Raw genomic sequence first — 22,506 nt, 5'->3', positions numbered from 1 at the left:
TGTGGTATTCGCTGCTGTTCTATTGTGGAGGCTGAGAAGACAGCTTAAACGTGCTCTGCATTCCTTTGTATGCCTTCTGATCCCAAGAGGTTGAAAAATATTTAGGCAGTTTTCAGTCCTGTTAAACTCAGAGGAATAAGTTCTTACCTGGCAGGTTCCGCATTTTTATTTGTCAGTGGGCCTAGTCAAGACTGGGAAGAAAAGAAGAAAATGGGATTTCTTCTAGTGTTTGAGGGGATACAGTTTTGTCAGGAAAATATTGGGCTAAGAAGTCCTCAAAGGCAAGGGAAATATATTGAAAAGTTCTAGAGATGAGATAGTGGCTCAAATCCATAGATTAACTTAAATAGATCCTTTAAGTACAGCCAGAAAAACTTTCAGCTGAATAACAGAGGATCAAGTGATAGGTCAAAAAGAATTTTTGTAAATTCTCACTGCATTCTCTTCGGCTTTCTTGCTCTCCTACTAATTGAATAAAATTTATGTAAAGCACACAATAGAAGACTTTTTAACATTGAAGGTGTTCAATAATAAGTTATTTACTTTTCAGTTTTTATTCTATTTTCTTTCTCTCTTTTCTGTCCCTTGGTGTTCCTTCTCTCTTCACGTTTATAGATAATCAGGTTTCTGTTGTTCAAATTAATACAAGTGCAAAAATAATTCAAAACATCAGATAAATACAAATATCTGGCAGCCAAATAAGTGGAAGTTGACTTCCAAAATCTCAGTTAACAAGATTTTTTTCCCATTTGTAGTGATGAGACATATGGAAACAAGCTGATAGTATATATTTTTTCTTCTTTTTATGTAAATCTTTTAGATTTTGGACTAGAGTTAGTATTTGGTTCCTTTTTTAAGTTTAATTCATTATAAATTAACTGATACTCAAAATGCATTATAATATATCCTTATTGAAAAACTATTTAACAGTATCTATAAAGTTAAGTATATGTCTAAACTTATGGCATAGCCATTCTACTCATTGTAGGGACCCAAGAAAGTATGTATCCACCAAGAGATACACACCAGACAGTTAACATCAATAATAGTCCAAAACAGGAAACAATCAAGTGTTTGCCAGCAGAAGGTAGATAAATATACTTTGCTATATATTACTCAAAAGTAACAATGAGCAAAAGATGTCAGACACAAAGGGGTACATATTGTATGATTTATTTTACATGAAATCCAAGTCTAAACGAATTGAATCTCTGGTGATAGAAGTCAGAATAGTGGTTTCCAACTGGTTGGTGGGAGGAGGTTAAATAGATTGTGAAGGGAAACATTTTGGTTGCTGTAAATTGCCTAAAAGCCTGATTGGAATCAAGATTCACATATGTGTGTAAAAATATTCATCAAGCTATAGAATATAATTTGTGTGCTCTATGCATGCTGTAACCAAACATATATTGTATTATTTTCATTTATCCCTAAAGGGGTAAATAGTACCAAATGTGTGTGTGTATATATGTTTTTGTTTTTTACACTAAGGTGGGGAAGTTAGGCTAGTTTGTTGCAGACTTTTAGCGTTGGATTAGCTTTTCATTTCGTGGCAACTGCAGTGAACTGAACTCTTATTGTGTTTGATTTTGATCCTCAAACTACTTTACTTTTCACAATGTTTTCAATTGAGTAATATTATTTTGCATTTCATTGATCTTATACAGAGTAGAAGTAGCTTTAGGAGGTTTCAGGTAAAAAAGAAAAGCTTGCCCAAGTTTAAAAATTAACCAAGGATAGGGTGCATATTTAAATATAATATATATCACTGTATATTTATTATATATTACATATTTATATTTAAGTAATATATGTTATATTTACATATATATTTATATTTATTATAATGTGTATTTATATTTAAACATAAGTATAGAAGCTATCTTAAACTTTGTGCTTTATCTCTTTTATATTTTTTCTTCTAACTTACATTGTTTATTTAATGGAGATAACACAAAGAACAACTTTTTTTTTCTTTTTTTTTATTGAGTTAATGATAGGTTACAATCTTGTGAAATTTCAGTTGTACATTAATGTTTGTCATTCGTGTTGTAGGTGCACCACTTCATCCTTTGTGCCCACCCCCCACCCCACCTTTCCCCTGGTATCCACTAAACTGTTCTTAGTCCATAATTTTAAATTCCTCATATGCGTGGAGTCATATACAGATTATCCTTCTCTCGCTGGCTTATTTCACTTAACATAATTCCCTCAAGGTCCATCCATGTTATTGCAAATGGAATGATTTTGTTCTGTTTTACAGCTGAGTAGTATTCCATTGTATATATGTATCACATCTTCTTTATCCATTCGTCTGTTGCTGGGCACTTAGGTTGCTTCCGTGTCTTGGCTATTGTAAATAATGCTACAATAAACATTGGGGTGCATAGGACTTTTGGGATTGCTGACTTCAAGCTCTCTGGATAAATACCCAGTAGTGGGATGGCTGGATCATATGGTAGTTCTATTTTTAATTTTTTGAGGAATCTCCATACTGTTTTCCATAGTGGCTACACCAGTTTGCATTCCCACCAGCAGTGTATGAGGGTTCCTTTTTCTCTGCAACCTCTCTAACATTTGTTACTATTAGTTTTAGATATTTTTGTCATTCTAACGGGTGTAAGGTGATATCTTAGTGTAGTTTTGATTTGCATTTCCCTGATGATCAGCGATGATGAGCATCTTTTCATGTGCCTATTGGCCATCAGTATATCTTCTTTGGAGAAATGTCTGTTCATGTCTCCAGCCCATTTTTTGATTGAGTTGTTTGATGTTTTGTTGTTGAGTTGTGAGAGTTCTTTATATATTATGGATATTAAGCCTTTGTCAGATATATGACTTGCAAATATTTTTTCCCAGTTAGTGGGTTGTTTTTTTGTTTCAATCCTTGCCTTGAAGAAGCTCTTTAGTCTGATGAAGTCCCATTTATTTATTCTTTCTATTGTTTCCCTTCTCTGAGAAGCCATGGTGTCCGAAAATATCCTTTTAATACTGATGTCAAAGAGTGTACTGCCTACGTTTTCTTCCAGAAGCCTTATGGTTTCAGGTCTCACCTTTAGGTCTTTGATCCATTTTGAGTTTATTTTGGTGAATGGTGAAAAAGAATGGTCAATTTTCATTCTTTTACATGTGGCTTTCCAGTTTTCCCAGCACCATTTATTGAAAAGACTTTCTTTTCTCCATTGTATGCCCTCAGCTCCTTTGTCAAAGATAAGCTGTCCATAGATGTGTGGTTTTATTTACAAAGAACAACTTTTGTATTAAACTAACATGATTAAATTAAGACTGAAAATACATAAAGGCGAAAAGTGGCCATCAATAAGAATTTATGGTTACACTCATCAAAAGTTTAGAAATTTTAGTTCGTTTGTATTAATGATTTATCTAAGCTTTCTCGTGTTACTCATGGCTAACAACTTTCAATATGTTTACCAAAGACCTTTTGGTTATATATCCTGAGTAGCTCTTAAGAACTAACTACTTGCTTCCTTTCGACTCTTGTTTTTACAGGCAGCCCTGCAAGTTGGAGGCCATGGAGAAAGGCTGCACCAATGTCGGGAGGTCATGCTGCTAACTTACAAATCCATCCCCATGCAAGTGGATGGGGAGCCCTGTAGGTTGGCCCCAGCCATGATTCGGATCTCCTTGAGGAATCAGGCCAACATGGTACAGAAGAGCAAGAGGAGAACGTCCATGCCTTTACTCAATGAGTGAGTCTGCCCCTTGCCTACCTTTGTGAACAGGAAGACCCTGGAGAGAACGCCGAGCATGTGCATGGTCTGGGGGCCTCACTGCATTGAGAAAGGAACAAAGTCCACAACACTCAGCAGTTCATTGGCCTCTCTCACAATTTTTCTTCATGTTTGTTACACAGTGACCACACCCTTATTTTAGAAATCATTATTGTATGCTAGAGAGAGAATTCTTCTTCGCTGACCACTAGAGTATATATTTCCTGGGACCAGCGGAAAATCATTGAGTGTTTCTAGGGTCATACAATGCATCCAGATAAATGTGTTCTTTGTTTTCTTTTGTTTTAAGAAGGCATGCTGTTGGCCTTTCTTTACCCAGGTCACTTGGAGAGTGTTGGTTTCTTTAATAGCAGGAGGTTGGCAGGGCTGGATTTTGAAGCTTGCCTCTCTGCACGTTGCATCCCCTTCTGCCTATTAGTGAATTGTCCCTTCCCTGAAGCCCATTTTGGGGTCCTGTGTACTCTGGTGCTTCAGCTCAGTTTGCCATTCTGGGTGGCATCCTATTGTCTAGATTTAACTTGACCAACAACTCAATGCGGAAACAAAATGTATCACTCCTGGACCCTTTCCTTAGGAATTTTGATAAACTGATTTGAGAAAAGGTGATAATGACTAGATATGTAGAGTGCATGTTCATTTTATAGCATCCTTTAATTTTTGATTGAAATGTCTATTTGGGGTTGGAGAAAGAAGTGGAGAAAGATGGGGATTTAGGGCATCTTTTTGAGCATCGTCTGTATATCCTGCCCCCATACCTAATCTGTCTCAAGGCTGTTTCGGAGCTCAGCCTTGGGGCATTCTTCTATCACAGTGAGGGACCCTCCAAGGTGCTCCTTCTGTTTGTGGCCTGTGATGCATGGTTACCTATTTGTACTGAATGGCTGGCTTCCTGCGGTGCCTGTGAAGCAAGGGCATGCTTTGCCACCTATTTATTGAGTCAACATGACAATCTACAGAAGTGCCTAGAATAAACCGATGTCACAGGGGCCATAGCTCACTGCCAAAACTTGACTTCTCCTCTCCTTCTGAGATGGCACATACAGAGGAGCAGCATTAGACAGTGGTCTGAAGGTGTTTTAGTTTTAGGCACCTACTTCTGTGTCTGAACCTGGGATGAGAGATCCTCTCGCCTCTGTTTCCTCCTTTCCCAGTTCCCAGCACTTTTCCTAGATCACTATTCAGAGGGCTTATCTGGTTGTATTTCTTATTTTGTGTATATTTTGCAGCTAGTGAAACTCTTAGTGCATTCCTGATGCTTTCTTTTCTCCCTGCCTTTACCTTCTATTAGGTTGAATATACAATTGGCGAGTTTATATGTTAAAAAAAGTAGGATGTCAGCAGTCGTATATGGGTGACCATATTCTCTCTAAAAACGTTGGAGTTAAGCTATGAACCACTGGGTTGGGAAAAATTTCTGAACTACTAGGTGAAAAGCCATCTCAGATAGTACTGTAGCCTAGATTGTTTTGAGTCACTTGTAGATAGTTAAAGTGTAATAGAGCTAAAAGTTCTTAATATCTACAGGCAAAGAGCTCCCATTCTTGTGCCTGGTACTTCTAGGTTTAATAACCTTATCAGACCTGAAATTGTTTTCAGGTGTTTAGTTTCAAACAGCTCTTGCCCGTGAGAAAGAATCTGTGATTGCTCAGTAACTGTAATCTTAAAAATTCATTTTGCCTTTCTTCACATATAAAAACAAATATAAATCATTTTCTTTTTGTACTCATGGCACATATGACTTCATAGATTTAGCTGTACAGGTGTTCAAGAAACCGCCTCAATTCAAAATGCAGTTGCTTCCCACCAGGAGGCCGTGGTGCCTCCATCCGGGCAGCCTCAGGCCATATGAAAGACCTCTGTGAAATGGCAGTGAGAGGATGCTTTTCATTTTTAAAAACGAACATATAACAATCTTAAAAAATAACAAAGATATTTATTACTACTTATTATGAAAATTCTTTCAACATTACATTTTTAGAAAATCAATACAGATAATATGTTGTCAAAAGGAAGTGCAAAACACCTACTTGCCATGTAATGTTTAGAGAAGCCTTCATTTCTCTCCCATAGCTCTTATTCATCCTCTACCATAAGATTGCTTCTTTCTACTTCACTAGAAATCCTTGTTTTGAAATCTGACTTCTTCCACTGGGTTTCCAAGCGGAGTTTCCAGTTTGAGGGCATCCTGGCCATTAAGACCTTTCTACAAGTTTTCCTCAATCAGTTCTCTGTTTCAGCCATGGTTGTGTGAAGTTCACTATTGCAGCCAAGGCAGAAAGAGATAATTGAAAGATTTTTTTAAATTTCCTTCCTTCATTTATTTGTGCTGCCTTTTTTTCCCTTTCTTCCTTCTTCCTTTCTTATTTTTTACTTATTTTGCTAACTGTTCCTTCTATTTCATTTGCTTTTCTTCTATGGGAAGAAAGAACTTGTTTAAGCTGTCTTTAGAATTTTAGTTTAAAAACCTCTGTGTGTGCTGGGGGGTGTTCTCAGTCAGAAGAGGGTAGCTTTCAGTTCATCTCAAGGAATTACCCTCCTTTCACATCGCGTGTTAACTGTGACTATTGGAGCTCGAAGTGCTGTGGTTCCCTAAACAACAGACTCCCTTTTCCCCTTGAAAGCTGATATTCCTCCCGGATTGGCCCTTTCTCTGGGAGATTGCATTTGCACCCCTGGTTTCATCTTTGATTGATAAGCTAATGATTTCACATCTGTGTCTCCAGCCCAGCCTTTCCTTCTAAAATCTGAAGACTCACACCCAGCTATCTTAGTTGGCATCTTTACCTGGATATCCCATTGCAACCTCAATCTAGGAGCTAAAACTGGTCTCATTAACACTATTCCATTTGCTTTCTCTCTTCACCATCCATGAACCTTTTTCATTCACATTTGTGTGGATGGAACCACTATCCACTCAATCGCCATGTCCCGGCCCCTAGAGTCATCTCACTCACCTCCACTTTCTTTTTTTTTTTTTTTTATTAATGTTATGATAGATTACAAGCTTGTGAGATTTCAGTTGTACATTTTTGTTAGTCATGTTGTGGGTACACCACTTCCCCCTCCGTACCCTCCCCCCACCCCCCCTTTTCCCTGGTAACCACCGATCAGATCTCCTTCTCAATATACTAATTTCCACCTATGAGTGGAGTCATATAGAGATCGTCTTTCTCTGACTGACTTATTTCGCTTAACATAATGCCCTCGAGGTCCATCCACGTTGTTGTGAATGGGCCAATTTCGTCTTTTTTTATGGCTGAGTAGTATTCCATTGTGTATATATACCACATCTTCTTTATCCAATCATCAGTTTCTGGGCCTACATGCCCAGAAACTCACCTCCACTTTTACATGTCCAATGTGTTCTTTGAAATCTACCTTCTATTTATTTCCCAAATCTTTAACTCACACACCATCTATCCCCTCTGCTAGTTACTGCTTTAGTTCAAGGGCCGTATTAGTTACCTCAGCAGCGTTGCTAAACTATACTTATAATTCATTTCCTTCCAGTGTTGCTGCCCTTCACACAATGTCATTTCCAATAGACTAGTTAGTATGATCTTTCTAAAAGTGTGAAGCCTATATTCCTTAGCTTTATAGACCTTTTTGATCGTTGCCTTCTTCATCCTCATCTTCTGATGCCCAGGAGATACTTGCTATTCCTGTCTTATGCATCCTCATATTTTTGCACTTCAGTTGCTCTTCTTGAAATGCCCTCTATCTCCTTTTCATCTGCTCAGTCTCACTCAAGTTCAAGACTTCATTGACATATCGCTTTCCCTAAGAATCCTTTTCTATCTACTTCTAGCTGTTAGATACACCTACATTAATCCTATCGTGCTCTCAATTACTTCCATCACAGCATTTATCAGAAATAGTGTAATCCTTGGTTTACTTGTCTCTCTTCCCTGCTCTGTGGGGAGGCCCTGGGGCTTTCCTCTTAGGGTCCCCACTGCCTGCCAGTGCATCTGACACTTACAGTTATGTTTTGAATAAGTGGCTCGCATGTGGATCAGATCTGTAGTGCTATATGTTACATTTCTCAGAAATTATTTAAAAATAATTTTTTCTAAAAAAATATTTCTTGGCTTATAATCCCATTTGCTATTACTATATACAAACTAAAAGGCTAGACCCCATTGTGTTCAGCAGCCCCCACCCACATTGGTCCAGGAGCATATCTCTTTTTATCATGGCTTATGCATCTACTCGAAATATGCACTCCGGTAAATATCTTCCCCCCAAAATGTAATAGAGGAGATTTATCTAGGTTCATATTCATGTACTAGAAACATGATAGCCAGATAAATTTGACTATATTTTCTATTTGAAAGGCACCTTTGAAGGATATCAGAAATTTAAAATTACTCAGGTGTTTAGGGAGATCTTAAACCAGCTGTTATCCTGAGCTCACTAGTAATTAAGACTACATTGTTAAAGGTGATTGTGTTATCCAAGGGCAAGATCTCTATTTGGAAAACTTTGAACTGGGCTGCTGAGAAGTGTTACTGGGTATAACTGATAGTCCTTTGAAGATAACAAGGCATTAATTCATGGGTTACTTTATCTGAGAATTTACGTACCCAGAGGGAAAAGGGGATGGGGGGAGCTATATCTGTTGCAGGTACAGTGAAACTGTTCACATGGTCTGAGAGAGGGGACAGAATAATTGTGTAAAAGTGACAGAAGTCTTTGGGCTTAGTTTCTTAAATTCTGCGTCTTATCTTTTGTAATAGCCACTGAAGTCTCTCCTTTATAAAAGAAGGGAGAAAACGGAGAAGTCTAAGGTTTCACTCTTCTGCCAAGAGTATGAGTGGAATTATGGCCTCACTGTGATGAATTTAGGCTTTCTGGGTTTTACCTTCGTAGTTCTTAAAACGCCTGTGTTGTTTAACTGAAGGAAGTTAAAGTTTTTGTTGAGTCACTCTTTTGAAGATGGTTGTCTTTGATACAAATATTTCTGCAATGCCCTGAATCATGAGGACTGTGTTAAAGGATGCAATTTATCTTCAGTCTCCTTAAAGATGAGTTGACTGTGCCAGACCACCACTCTAATGTGTATATGGCTGAGCGTGAGTATGTGAGTGTGTGTGTGTGTATGTGTGTGCGCGCTCATGTGTGCTTCCTCCTCTTGGATGTCCTGAATGACCTAGAGCAAGAGAGGAACATGCCAACCCTCCACCCCCCATAGCCCTGCCCAGCGTCAGCACTCCCTCCGGCATTGCCCGTGCCCTGCCCCGTGCTCTAGTCTGTGGCTTGCCTTGAGCCGGCCCCTGCCATGTGTCCCGTTGGCTTCGTTGCTATCACTGGCTTTTTGGATTATTTCTGTGGCTGGCTTGATTTTCCTTTTCTTTTCTTTCACTGTTTGGTGATGCGCTCATTTAATTTCTGTTTAAATTTTGTGTGTCTCTCTTTCTCTCTCCTGGCTTGTTCCCTATCTGTCCACGCTGTTGTGCTGACTGTCTTCGCTGCTCATTCCCTGCTGCCTCTAGCATCCATCAGGTGCAAGCTGCGGACCTGCGGAGAGTGTCTGCCCCCCCTGGCTCCTTCACCATGTGAGTACAATGCTGTTCAGTTTTTACATTTGGTCTCTCGCCCTCATCTCTTCCTCAGAGTTCGACTACCTGCGTCTTTTTCCTTCACAGGTCTGCTTCTCAAAAAACCGCCTAATGTAATTGCCTCTTTACTGCTTCTCTGATTTGAGACAGAGCTGTGAAGTTCTGTGTGTTCTATTTGTCTCAGTCCTCTGAGTTCACAATTTAATTTTTTGGTTAGATATTTTAGAGCCCATAGTTGCACAGAGTTGTATGAAATTCCATACTAAGCTTTGGTTTTATGGAAAGTTTGTAACACCATTAGACCATTCCATTAGCGATGGCTCAGGGGTGACGTGGAAGAAGGAAGTGCCTGCTGCCCTGGATTTGTGACGGACCCCTAAAATCGTGTGGAGTTTTGAGTGTGTGTACACACATCTGTGCATTTTTCTGGGTTGAGGATCCATAGTTGTAATAAAAGATGTGACCCAAAACTGTCACAGAGTTAGCAAAACGCATTTTATACATAGTTAGTAATTTGTATGTACACTCTATGCTTTTATTTTTTTTCTGGTGAAGACAAATAAAAAGAAAATGTTTTTTAGTACTTTACTTCAGGATTCTTTTATATTGTTGCCTCTGTCTTGCTCTTCTTTCTTTTCTCCATCTTACGCATACTTAGCTAGCTTTTGTTATGTTTCAGGTACTGTTACAGATGCTTACATATATTATCTAATTTACTCTCTCAACAACCCTACGCCATATGTGTTATTATTATCTCCATGTTGTGCACGAGGAATCTCATGCACAGAGAGGTTAAGTAACTTGCCTAAGGTCACACAGCTAATAAGTGGTAGACTGGGATGCAAACTCAGGCAGTCTGACTTCAAAGTTCATACTCGTAACAATTTATAATCTACCACCTTTCATCTATTAGGATCCTAAGTATTTCTCAAGGCCCAGTTGAGTGATTGCCTTTTCAAAGAATTCTTCCTTGATTCTTGCTGTCAGAATTAGTTACATCCTCACTGGAGTTCACTACTGATGTGCTTGTAATGGTCCTCAACGTTTAATAGATTGATATTAATTACATTAGCTCTATATCTTGTGCATTCCACACTAGACTTAGGCTACTTGAGATCATTGATCGTATCTTCTTATGAATCTTTGTGTTTCCAGCCCTGGATCACAGATCTTAACACGAAGTATTTTGAGACCAAATATAATGGTTGGTTGGTTGGTAGAATGAATGATTGAAAGAATACATGTGTAAATTGACGTGTACGATATCTAACATGTAGCGATATGCCAGAGGGATTCCTAAAGTTCAGTTATATAATCTTACTTTCAACCTCAACCTTATAGGTACACATTTCTTTGTTCATATTTTAACAAATATTTTTTCAAAAATACTTATTTTGCTGTGCTCTGTGTCAGACCCTGTTTTGTGCTTGGCGTCTAGTGGTCAGCACAACAGAACACTACCTTCATGGGCCTTACAATTGAGTGGCCAAAGAACTGATAGGAAATTAACATTTAATTCCCACTGTGGAGGCCATTGTGGCGTACATTCTACATTCTGCGTAGGGCCGGTTCAGTAAACTGGAGTCCAAGGAAGGGCTCTCAGTGACCACTATCTTCAGTGGCTCTATCAGTGGAGTTTGAAGAGTTGACAGTATCAACATCAGAAGTGCATGTGGTCTTTGTCATATTTCACTGTTTAAGTTTTGATGTGTTTGCGTTTTAGTCATATAACTTAAATGAGGCTGTTTGTTTCTTATTCCGGATGTGTACACTGTCGTAAGGTCAGTTTGTCGTGTTTATTTTGATAGGGTACAATAGGCAGAACACGTAGGCATGGCCACTTTAAAACCTGAATATTCATCTAAAATATTTTATATCTATATGTGATATATTAAGTATTACATTTATAGATTTTATATCTGTATATAACTGATGAAATATTTATGTAGTAAAAATTTATTAAATTAGAGTATTTTTAAAATTAGGTCACAAAACGCTGTCACATAGAGCAAGGAGCATAGAGAAAAATCTAAGCACAACAGTGAATATTGTGTCTTTATGTATTATGGCAGTGGTAACTTAGCTTTGACCCATTCTCATGCTGCTATTTGCTATATTCAGCAACCTTTAAAAATCACATTAATGTTGCTTTGGATGCCAATACGTATCCAATACATAACCCTCTCAACTGGTTTTCCTAACTGACCATAACATGTTTGAGACTTATCAATGTTGTTGCACCTATCAATCATTTGTTCCTTTGTGTTGCTGAGTAGTATTCCATTATATGGATATTTCTATTTATTTACCCGTTTACCTGTTGAAGGACAGCTGGGTTATTTCCAGTTTGGGGAAATTATGAATAGACCTGTTATGAACATTGGTGAACAGGTTTTGTGTAAACATAAGTTTTCATTTTTCTAGGTTAAACACCTAGGAATGGGATTCCTGGGTCATATGGAAGTGTATGTTTAAGTGCATGAGAAACTGACAAACTCTTCTCCAGAATGGTTGTACCATTTTGCATTTCCACCAGCAATGGATGAGAGTTCCAGTTGTTCCACATCCCTGCCAGCATTTGGTATTGTCAGCATTTTGAAAGTTTAATCGTTTAATCATTCTAACATGAGTGCTTTTTCATGTGATTATTTGCCTTCTATCATATACTCCTTGGTGAAGCATCTTTTCAAATCTTTTGCCCATTTAGGGGGCTGTTTGTTTTCCTCCTGTTGAGTTTTAAGGATCTGTCATATATTCTACATCCAAGTCTTTTGTTAGACATGTGCTTTGCAAATATTTTCTCTCAGTATATATCTTGTCTTTTCATTTTCTTAACAGTATCTTTTGTAGAGCAAAAGTTTCAACTTTTGACAAAGTCTGAATTATCAATTTTGTCTTTATAGAGTTGTGCTTTTGGTGTTATGTTCAAGAATTCTTTTTTTCTTTTTTTTCTTTTGTGAGGAAGATTAGCCCTGAGCTGACATCTGTGCCAATCTTCCTCCATTTTATGTGTGTGGGATGCCTCCATAGCATGGCTGATGGGTGGAGTAGGTCCACATCCGGGATCCAAACCTGTGAACCCAGGCCACTGAAGTGGAGCATGCAGAACTTTAACCACTCGGCCATGGGACCAGCCCCCTTGAGAATTCTTTGTTTAATCCCAAGTCATGAATATTTTGTCCTTTGTTTTCTTCTAGATGTTTTATAGTTGTACATTTTGCATTTAGGTCTATGATTTGTTTTGAGTTAATTTTTGTAAAAGATGTGAGGTTTAGGTTGAGGTTAATATTTTTTTCTTTTTGCATACAGATGTTCAGTGGTTTCAGCACCATTTGTTTAAAAGACTTTTTCCACTGAATTGCCTTCACATCTTTATAAAAAAATCAATTGGCTATAGATAGAGAAGCGGATATAGAGATGGATATATTTGGATTGATAGATATCAATTTCTGGACTCTATTCTGTCCTGTTAGTCTAATCTATGTATTTGTCCTTTTGTCAATGCCATGTTCTTTTGATTATTGTACTTTTAAAATCTTAAAGTTTATTTATTTTCTCCCAATTTTATTCTTCATTTTCCAAATTGTCTTGGCTATTCAGTTCCTTTGTCTTTCCATATAAATTTTAGAATCAGCTTGCCTGTGTCTCCAAGAATCTTACTGGGACTTTGACAGGATTTGCATTGAATTTTTAGATTGATTTGGGGAATATAGACATCTTTCGTATACTGAGCTTTCCAATCCATGAATACTGTATGTTTCTCCATTTATTTATTTTGTGCATGATTGTTTTGTATTTTTCAACATACAGATCTTATAAATGCCTTGATGGATTTGTGCCCATTTAGAGGAGCTATTTTAAATGCTAGTTTTTAAAAAGTTGGTTTCCAGTTGGTCATTTGCTAGTATATAGAACTGTGATGAATTTTTATGTGTTGACCTTGTATCCTTTGGACTTACTAAGTTCACTTTTTAGTTCTAGGAATTTGGTAGAATTCTTAGAATTTTATACATAGTCACGCCTGTTGTCTGTGAATAGGAATAGTTCTATTTCTTTCTTCCCAATTCGTATGCCTTTTCTTTCTTTTGTCTTATTGCATTGGCTGGGATTTCTAGAATGATAAGAGTGTTGAGAATGGACAGCCTTGCTTTCCTTCTAATATTAGAGGAAAATCATTTCATCTTTCACCATGAAGTACGATTATTAGTTGTACATTTATTTGTTGAAGTATTTTTATGAAGACATCTGGGAAAGATTACTGAGAATTGGAATTATTTGTTTTTTTAATGTTTGTTAGAATCTGCCAGTGAAACCATGTGGGCCTCAAAATTTCTTTTTTCCCTTTTTAGCTCTAAGTCTGGTTTCTTTAGAAGTTAAAGGACTACATGGGTTATCTATTTTATCCTGGGTGAGTTTTAGTTTTTTTGTAGTCTTTTGAAGTTTTTGAGGAATTGGTCCATTTCATCTAAATTGTTGATTAATGTGTGTAGAATTATGTGAGTTCTATAGTGATAGTGCCCTTTATTCCTGATATTTTCCTCTTCTCTCTTTTCTTCTATGTCAATCTTAGTAGAAGTTTATCAATTTTATTGATTTTTTTTGAAGAATCAGCTGCTTTTGGTTTCATTGATTTTTCTGTTGTTTTTCTGTTTCCACTTTCATTGATATCTGTCCTTATATTTATTATTTCCTTCTTTCTACTTTCTTTGGGTTTATTTTTCTCTTCTTTTTCTAGTTCTTTAAAGTGGAAGCTTAATTATTTATTTGTTTTAGCAGGCAATTGACTCAGTTGAATTCAGGTCACACGTTCTGACTCACCTTCTGAGGGTTGTGGCTACAGTGTTGTTTTCAAAGCCTTTGCAGTACTATTCATATCCATCTGGTTTATGTACCACCAAGCTGCAGTATGAGATTTGGATGGAAAGCCTACTCTGTAGTTCATATCCTAAAGTCTATGGTATGATGTTTATGGTCGGATTCACACATTTGCAAGCTAAAGATGAACCCAAGAGTTCATCAACACCTTTATAGAGTTGGTTTCCTGAGCACCTCCTTTGCTGTTGTCATTCCCAGTACTTTCCAGTTTCCTGGGGCTCCCTTTTTTGGTCTTTCAGCCAGAAAGTTAAGACTTTAGTTACCTTGCTCTCCTGCATACTTTCTGCAATGGTGTTCATGTCCAGTATCAAGCAATAATATGGCAGAAAGAGAAAAAGAAGCAATATAGCTTTATCCCATCCTCTTGGGATCACAGCTCCTCTAATCACAAAGGAAGGTTCTCTTCCCTTACATTTTTAAGCACCTGAAGGCCTTTGTCATTGCTGCTGCCAGCATGACAAAATTGCCTGCTTACTGGGGTGTAAGAAAACAGAAGGGGAAAAAGTATAACAAAAAAAGGAGATTTCCTTGAATTTCTCTGAGCATTCAGAGTCCCTTTCCTTCCCTCAAACCAGAGCTCAAGGGCTTTCTTAGAGCTTTCTCTGCCTGCGACTGTTGTCTGTTTCAGGCTTTCTGCTGCCTAGAGTCCACACCAGGGTTTACTGGAAGGAAAAGGAGTGAAGAGCTCACCACCAGTTTGATGGTATTTTAAATTCTGGTCTTCTTTCCCAGTCTGCTGCTATCATTTACTTTTCAGAGTTCTCAAATAGCTGCTTTATGAATTCTGTCCAGGTTTTATAGCTGCATTCATTGGGAAATAATGGGTGTGCTTGCCCACCTTACCCAGAACTAGAGGGCTATCATACTCTATCCTCTTCTTACCCACTGCAGTTACTCTGAGTGTCATAGCTAAACTAGGCAAAACAGCTTTGCAGAGAGATCAGTGTATTTTGAACTGTAGCCTAAATATGCCATCTGACACAGCAGTTACCATTTAAATATAAACAAGATGTTTCGCAATGCTGAATTGTGTAGATTCCTTTGTTACCCTTGGGGAAGGCAGAGTTAGACACAGATCCATGAAAAAAGTATGAATTGTCATATTTGACTACAAGCTGAATATGATTCAACATTCTAAAATTGCTTTTGATAAATGAAAGCTTCTTGGTAAAGGATGAAAGTAAACTGATTTTTGTTTCAAGAAGAAAGGGAGTTTTACTAAGAGAAAGAGAAGTATTTTTGATATGTCTTTGTTTTTTATGGTTCTGAGTTGAGTTTAAGAATTTTCTTATTGAGAAACTACTAAGATAAAGCTGAGAATCTTCAATCTTGGTGACTGAAGAAAACATAACTTTGTCATAGGTAGTTTAACGTTTGCATGCCTCTGGCCAGGGAAGTAGAGGATCCTTTGAAGACCCTTCTAAAATTCTGTAATTCTGTTCTCCAACTAGTCACATTAAAGATTTTGTTTTAACATTTTCTTGAAAATCTGTAATATGCTATAAGAGGTCTGTTCATTTTGTTTATTTAATACTGGCCTTTTAGTTAGAAAATAAGACTCCTGCTTTATTCAGAATCCTTTCTCTTTTCCTTTCTTCTTTCTATAAACTCTACTCTACCATACTCTGGAGTCTATCAGGGAGTAGCAAAAACATTGCCAAAGTAGAAATTTACATGTATGCCTTTGTAAACTATGAGATTTACTTCTAAAGTAGCCAAGAAGATCCATCAGACATGGTTTGCCTCAGAATGAATTAAGCTATTGGTGGCTAACACACAAACCTTCATGAGAACCTAAGGGTGAATAGCACTTCTGGGCCAGATGAGCTTCCAGAAGAATTTTTCATTCATGTCTAGGCAGAAATGTGTCCAGGGGCTGGCCTCATGGCTGAGTGGTTAAGTTCACACGCTCTGCTTCGGCAGCCCGGGGTTTCACCGATTCGGATCCTGGGCTCAGACATGGCACCGCTCATCAAGCCATGCTGAGGCAGCATCCCACATAGCACTCCAGAGGCACTCACAACTAGAATATACAACTATGTACTGGGGGGCTTTGGGGAAAAAAAGAAGAAAAAAAAAAGATCGGCAACAGATGTTAGCTCAGGTGCCAATCTTTAAGAAAAAAAGAAAAAAGAAATCAGTCCAGATTCTGATTTATGGATTATAGGTCTAAAGTTATGCTAAAATTCAGGGCATGACCTCAGACTACGAAAATCTGTCCCAAAGGGATCTAAGACATGAAGTAGGCAAGACTTGCCATGGGACATGACAGGGTCATCCTTTATCCCTAGTATTGATCAGGGAGGCCAGGCCCTGTATTACCTTGGTACACTTAACTAATGTCTTACCTTGTTCTCAGCAAGAATCCAAGTGGAGTTTTTAAATTTAGCCCAGGAGGTAATATGTGCCTGATATTATGCTGAGCACCTTGAGTTTTGATCCCACTTAACAACCTAATAGCAGTATGTGGTAACAATAGCAATTGCTATTATTCCCATTCCGTAGGTGACAAGACAGAATAAGAAATGTTAGGAAACTTGCTTGAGATCGTATGCCATAAAGTGATAATATTATCGCCCAGGGCTATCTGCTTTGATGATAGCATTTAAGGCACTGAACTCTGCTTTCAGTTTAACCTCTGATCATTTTCCTGTGTATGTGTGTGTTTATTTTCAGGTGTATGATTTACATATTTTAATAAAATCGCATGATGTAAACTTCTCTCCTTTTTAAGAAAACTTGGATGAATAATAACTTAGAATTCAATTTTGAGTGTTTCAAATGTGTGAATCTTTGGGATTACAGGTTTGCAGTTCAAGTGTTAGAAGAAAAATGTCAGAATGATAAACCCCAGTTAAAAATAAATTCTAGTTCAGCTGAAGAACTTGGAGAGCCTTTTAGAATCATTAGTGATGGTGTTTGGTCTGCAGACGAGGCTTATTGGGAGGGGTCATGCTCGCATCTACAGTGGATGGATGGCACCTGTGCTCTTCTCTTAGCCAAGGTAAACACAGATTGCAGCAGCTGGTACGGTTATGTAAAGGCATAATACATTTAGGACTCCCTCAACATTTAAAATTATATCTTGTTGCTTTTAACATTTATTTTTAGAGATGAATTATTCATGTCTGCGTAGGTGTGGCAACAGTCTTACGAGTCGGCACGTCTCGTGTGGTAGAAGGTCACTTCTAAATTGAAGCGAATGTTTACTCGGGTGTTGGCATGAGATGCAGGGCATAAGGAGGCCACTGCAAGGTCAGCTTCAAGGGTAAAACATATTTTTAAAATTTTAAAAAGTCAAAATAAAAGTTAAAAAAATATGACTTTTGAAGTCCCATTACTTCAATAAACACAACAATAACTTTTTTAGATCATTCTACATACTTTGACTTTTAGAAGGTGAAGTGGAAATTTGGGTCTGAGTATCCTGAGCAGTGACGTCAAACCAGCAGAGGTTTCCAAGCCAGGTTGGAATTTTGGAAAGTGAAAAACTGGATTCTTCTCATTCTTCTATTGTGTGTCTTTTTATAGACAATAGCCTGAGTAATAAAACAAAATGTCCTGGTTCGCTTAGTGCGTCTTTTCAGTGGGCATCTGGATTAGCTTGCTAGGGCTGCCATAACAAAGCACCACAGACTGACTGGCTTACACAACAGACATTTCTTTCCTCACGGTTCCGGAGGTTAGAAGTCTGAGATCAAGGTGCTGGCAAGGTTGATGTCTTCTAAGACCTCTCTCCTTGGCTTCTAGATGGCCCTCTTCTCTTTGTGTCTTCACATGGTCTTCCCTCTATGTGCATCTGTGTCCTAATCTCTTCTTATAAGGACACCAGACAGATTGGATTAGGGTCCACCTATATGACCTCATTTTAACTTAATTCCTCTTTAAAGACCCTGTTTCCAGATACAGTCATATTCTGAGGTGAGATTAGAACTTCAGCATATGAATTTTTGGAGGACGCAACCCAGCTCATAACAACATCATACTAGATAAATTTGATTGAATTTTAGTTTTTTTCTTGTCACCACTGTGTGAAGGCTAAGCTTTGTGTATATTACTCATGTTGATAGCTTAATTCTTTAAAATCTTTTTTTTTTTTTGTGAGGAAGATTGGCTTTGAGCTAACATCTGTGCCTATCTTCCCCTACTTTGTATGTGGGACGCCACTACAGCATGGCTTGATGAGTGGCGTATAGGTCTGTGTCTGGGATCTGAACTGGCAAACCCTGGGCTGCCGAAGCAGAGCACATGAACTTAACCACTATGCCACAAGGCCGGCCTCTAAAATCGTTTTTGTTAAATGGTATAGGGGAGCTGAAGGACGTTGCTCTTTTATTTATAGGAGATTGTCAGTATAAATTATGTGGGTACAATACGGTTGTTGACCTCTCTGGACCCAAATTCATTTTCTGTAAAATAAGGTGGTTGAACAATATGAACTTTAAATTTTTGTTCAGATCTGAATTCCTAAAGCATTATTATAATAAAAGCAACTATAGAAATACAGACTATAAATACAAAAGGAAAGAAGTAATTTTGCTAGGCTTTGTGAATAAAAGATCTGTTTTCAGATGGACTCTCCACCCAGGGGAAAAAAAAAGCTTAATACTTTTGGAAAGTATTCATTGATATCTTTAGATAAACCATTACAACTGCAACGTTATTAACAGATTTACTGTGCTCAGAGAGAAAAAAGAAGCATTTCAGTTTTTACTCCAGTACTGCAATAATAACTGATATCATATTCCACCATAGAGTAGGAAGAACATACCAATAACAAAGAAATGTAGACGTTTGTTTTGAGCATTCCAAGAGGGTATTTATTTTGGATTGCTTTGCTGAGGTGGTCATAAATTGCAATGCACATTTCTTTGTAGGAGAATTTCAATTTAATTATACCAATGCAATTGAGTTTTCCTAGTCTGTCATAATACCTTGAAACACTTACATGATGTGAAAAGAGAGCACACTTTTAAAGGCATAAAAAGAAAATACTTGTTGATGCTAGATTTAATTAATCCGCAGAACTCATCAACACATTTTGTGTCAGAAAATGAAATTCTAAAAATGAGTTCAGCAAGTTCCAAAGCTGTAGCTAAGATATTTGACTGAAATGAAAGTGGCGTTGGAAGAATTAGAAATGGTACAAAAAGGCCAAAGCTTTTCAGCTTTTTGTTACAGAGAACTATAATTATTTTATTTTTCTTAATTAATCATTTAGACTCTACTGCTCTCAAGAGGGGTGATTTATGTTCCTTAATTGGGTCATAAATAAATCTTGTGGTCTGACAGCATTTTTTGCCCAGGCAAAGTGAGACAAGCACGTGTTTCCTTGAAGAAAGGTTCTTGGCTTATGAAATGTTAGGATGCTGCCTTTGATAGACAGCTGATTATCTGTAATATGGTTAAATGAAAGGAGAGCAATAAATGGGACAAGCCAAAGTACCCCGAATTATTTTCACATTCTGTTATGACAGTCTCAGCAAAAATGATTCTTTTCCTTCTCTCTCTGCTTATTTTCTTTTCAGTATTGGTAGCACTAAAATATTAACTATATTTTAATTGTTTATTTTGTATTTGTTCTTCATCATCTAATTTACTTGTTAGTCTACCATTAAAGGTTTATCTTAAGGAAAATTTTTCTCAAGTTTTCTTATCAAACTTTACAAAAGTTGTTTTTGTTGGTTAGCAATTGTAGTGATAGAATTGTATGATTTTTACAGGCTCTGTTCTAGCAATATGTCATTGTTCTGTCCATTCTTACACAGACAAGAAGAATGGTTCCAGACAAAAAAGCACCATGGTAATTGGATCAGGTGTTAGAGAATGGTGACAAAGAGTTCTCGCCTAATTGGCTGCATTTGCTGAGTTGGAAAGGGAGTCGGGTTTGGAGGACTCTGATTCTTGGATTTCTTCTTGGATTTCTGACAAAGAAACCTGGGGTAGTGGGAACACATCTGTGCCACAAGTGGGGGGCTTAGCTTTCCACCAGCTGTAGGTTGATGAATAGGAGGGTTGTGATGCCATCTCTCTCTCTCCTGAGCCAAATGTAGCACCACTGAGTATCCCAGACCTTGGCGAGCCATTGCCAACCAGGAGGGAAAAAATGAGTCAAAATGTAACACAGTACAATACTGATTACCTAGTAAGAAAAAATGATTTTGCAAATAGTGTTTCGCTAGTACCCAGGTTTTGGGAAAGTATATGCGCCCTTTTATAAAATGTGTATATAGAAAGCTGAAACCATTCACAGAAATGTTTCTTATGTAATGCCATTTATTGTCAGGCCAATACTTTTTATTTTCTTGATATAAAACCAAACATGGAATCTTCTCCTTACTGAGCCTGTTTCCGAGGGAAGCAGAACTACTTCCACACAATTTGTCCAGTAGCTTTTCAACAGGAACACATCTTGTAATTCATGCATTCAATCCTTTCTCAAACGAATTGGGCCTACAACGTTTCTCCACCTTAAAAGATTTCCGTATTTATTTTCACTGCATTATTGCTGCATGCATTTTTGGCTACTGCTTTGGTTATTTTTACATATAAAAAAATTCTACATTCTTGACTTTTTTCTCTAGGCTTGTAGGTGAAATAAGTGTTAAATATTTAAAAATTACATGTGCTCTAGGGAGTTTTTTTGGTAAAAATATTGTTTTAATGTTACACAGACACCCACTCAAATACCACCATTTGATTCATCCAAGTGTGTAGGGTTACTAGAGGATGAGCAAAGGTCCTAGTAGTCGTAAGCCTAATTCCAGTGTCCTTCGTGATATGTGAAAGGCCGCAAGTGTTTTCTTCCGTGAAATGACGTTTTTTAAACTATGCAAATCCCAACACTTGCTCCACACTCCTTTCCAGCAAAGAAAGTCAGTTTCTTTGTCAAGTTGCAAATAAGAACAGGATATTACAACAGCTAGTGACTGCAAACCCGAGTGAAGATTTTTAGCATTTAAATAGCAAATAAATGTAAGGTTTTCCCTTTGTTTGGTATATAGAAATTCAAACCTGAAGGAAAAAAATGTCTTTTCCCCCTAAGCATATGAGATCTGAAGTGGTTTAGATGACTCGAAAGTAACATTATCCTATTATGTCTCATTGGTTCAAGCCCAGTGAACCATTTCCTTACTCTATTGGAAATAGTGATTAATGGTCTTCTTTACAATCAGAACAGCAAAAGAATTCTCCATGCCATTGCAGGCTATGGTACTAAAACATATTAGTGTTTTATGATAGAATCTTTAGTCATTTTTAATAGCCAGGAAACCTCCGTTAGGTGGACTTACTTTAAAGTGGAAATAATTCTGCCCTGGTGTGATGAAAGACAAGGCTTGAGTTCTTATTCCCATTCCAATTGTTCTTAACTGTTCTTCATCTCAGCAGTTTGAGTTTGTAGAACTCTACTACAAAAATCCATGTCCCCTCTATGTCTAATTTCCAGCCCTCTTTATTTCCTGTGGTATTTGCTTCCTTTGTCTTTCATCATGATATTTGTCCAACTTTTATGCTTCTTAAGCATAAAATAGTATGAAAAGAGTGTGAGTGGGAACTTAAGGTCTAAAACTCCAATTCTAAAGACTTTTCTGAAAGGTTGTCATCCCCAGATGCCAATTCAGCAAATATTAAGGCAGGAGACTCTCACGAGATTTAAAACTATAGTTGATGTCTAATCACAAGTAGAAATTCTTCTCCATTCATATTAATCAAAGGCAAGCCAGAGAATCAACTCCATACATGAGGGTAGCACAGGAAAAATGTGATGCCTGAGCACTGAGATTATTTGTTTGTTGGTTTTAGCAATGGGAACTGGTTTTTCCTTTGAAGCAAATTCTGCTGAGTGGTCCCCATTCTGGCCAATGATGCACATTACATAGCATGCATGATTAGGCGGGATGTAGAATGTAGTCGGTTGTCATGAAAAATAGTTTTTCTCATTGCAAAATTAGCAAGTCCATATGGAAAGCAGTAGCTTAACACATAGATAGATACATATATATAGCTGGGCATCCTGTCCTCAAGAGCTCATGATTTACTGGGGGAAGAAAATCATCATGTCATGACCACATTTACATTTCACACTGACTGCTCAGTCTGCTGCGATCAGTCTAAGATGCAAAATGATAGTAGCTTGGTCTGTGGGGTTTTAGTGGAACGGGTAGAGAAGCATACATATCTGAACGACATTTAAAGGAGGATGAATGTCAGGGGAAAGAAAGGAGCAGTTGGCAGTTTAGTTGGGAAATCAGGGAAGTTTTTGAACTGAAATCCAGGAGAAAAATGCTTCAAGGAGCAGGGAGTTAACCACAATGTGGAAT

The 22,506-nt window shown here is 37.6% G+C and overlaps 1 protein-coding gene across 12 annotated transcripts in view; it reads left to right on the top strand.

The window, feature by feature from the left end:
* DGKI (diacylglycerol kinase iota) overlaps nucleotides 1-22,506 on the top strand; it is a 424,664-nt gene that overhangs the window by 278,329 nt on the left and 123,829 nt on the right. For 7 of the 12 annotated variants that reach the window (XR_011539628.1, XM_070617836.1, XM_070617834.1 and 4 more), the window contains 2 exons: nucleotides 3,511-3,710; nucleotides 9,245-9,307. Coding sequence is in view for 10 of the 12 variants with exons in the window: in XM_070617836.1 (XP_070473937.1) it covers nucleotides 3,511-3,710; nucleotides 9,245-9,307 (263 nt within the window). In the remaining 2 variants the exon portion in view is untranslated. The remainder of the gene's footprint in view (nucleotides 1-3,510; nucleotides 3,711-9,244; nucleotides 9,308-22,506) is intronic. The other 5 variants (XR_011539629.1, XM_070617840.1, XM_070617839.1 and 2 more) reach the window with 1 other exon arrangement.

This window comes from Equus przewalskii, chromosome 4, assembly GCF_037783145.1.
Source record: "Equus przewalskii isolate Varuska chromosome 4, EquPr2, whole genome shotgun sequence".
Taxonomy (NCBI): domain Eukaryota; kingdom Metazoa; phylum Chordata; class Mammalia; order Perissodactyla; family Equidae; genus Equus; species Equus przewalskii.
This window is presented reverse-complemented; position numbering and strand designations above follow the sequence as displayed.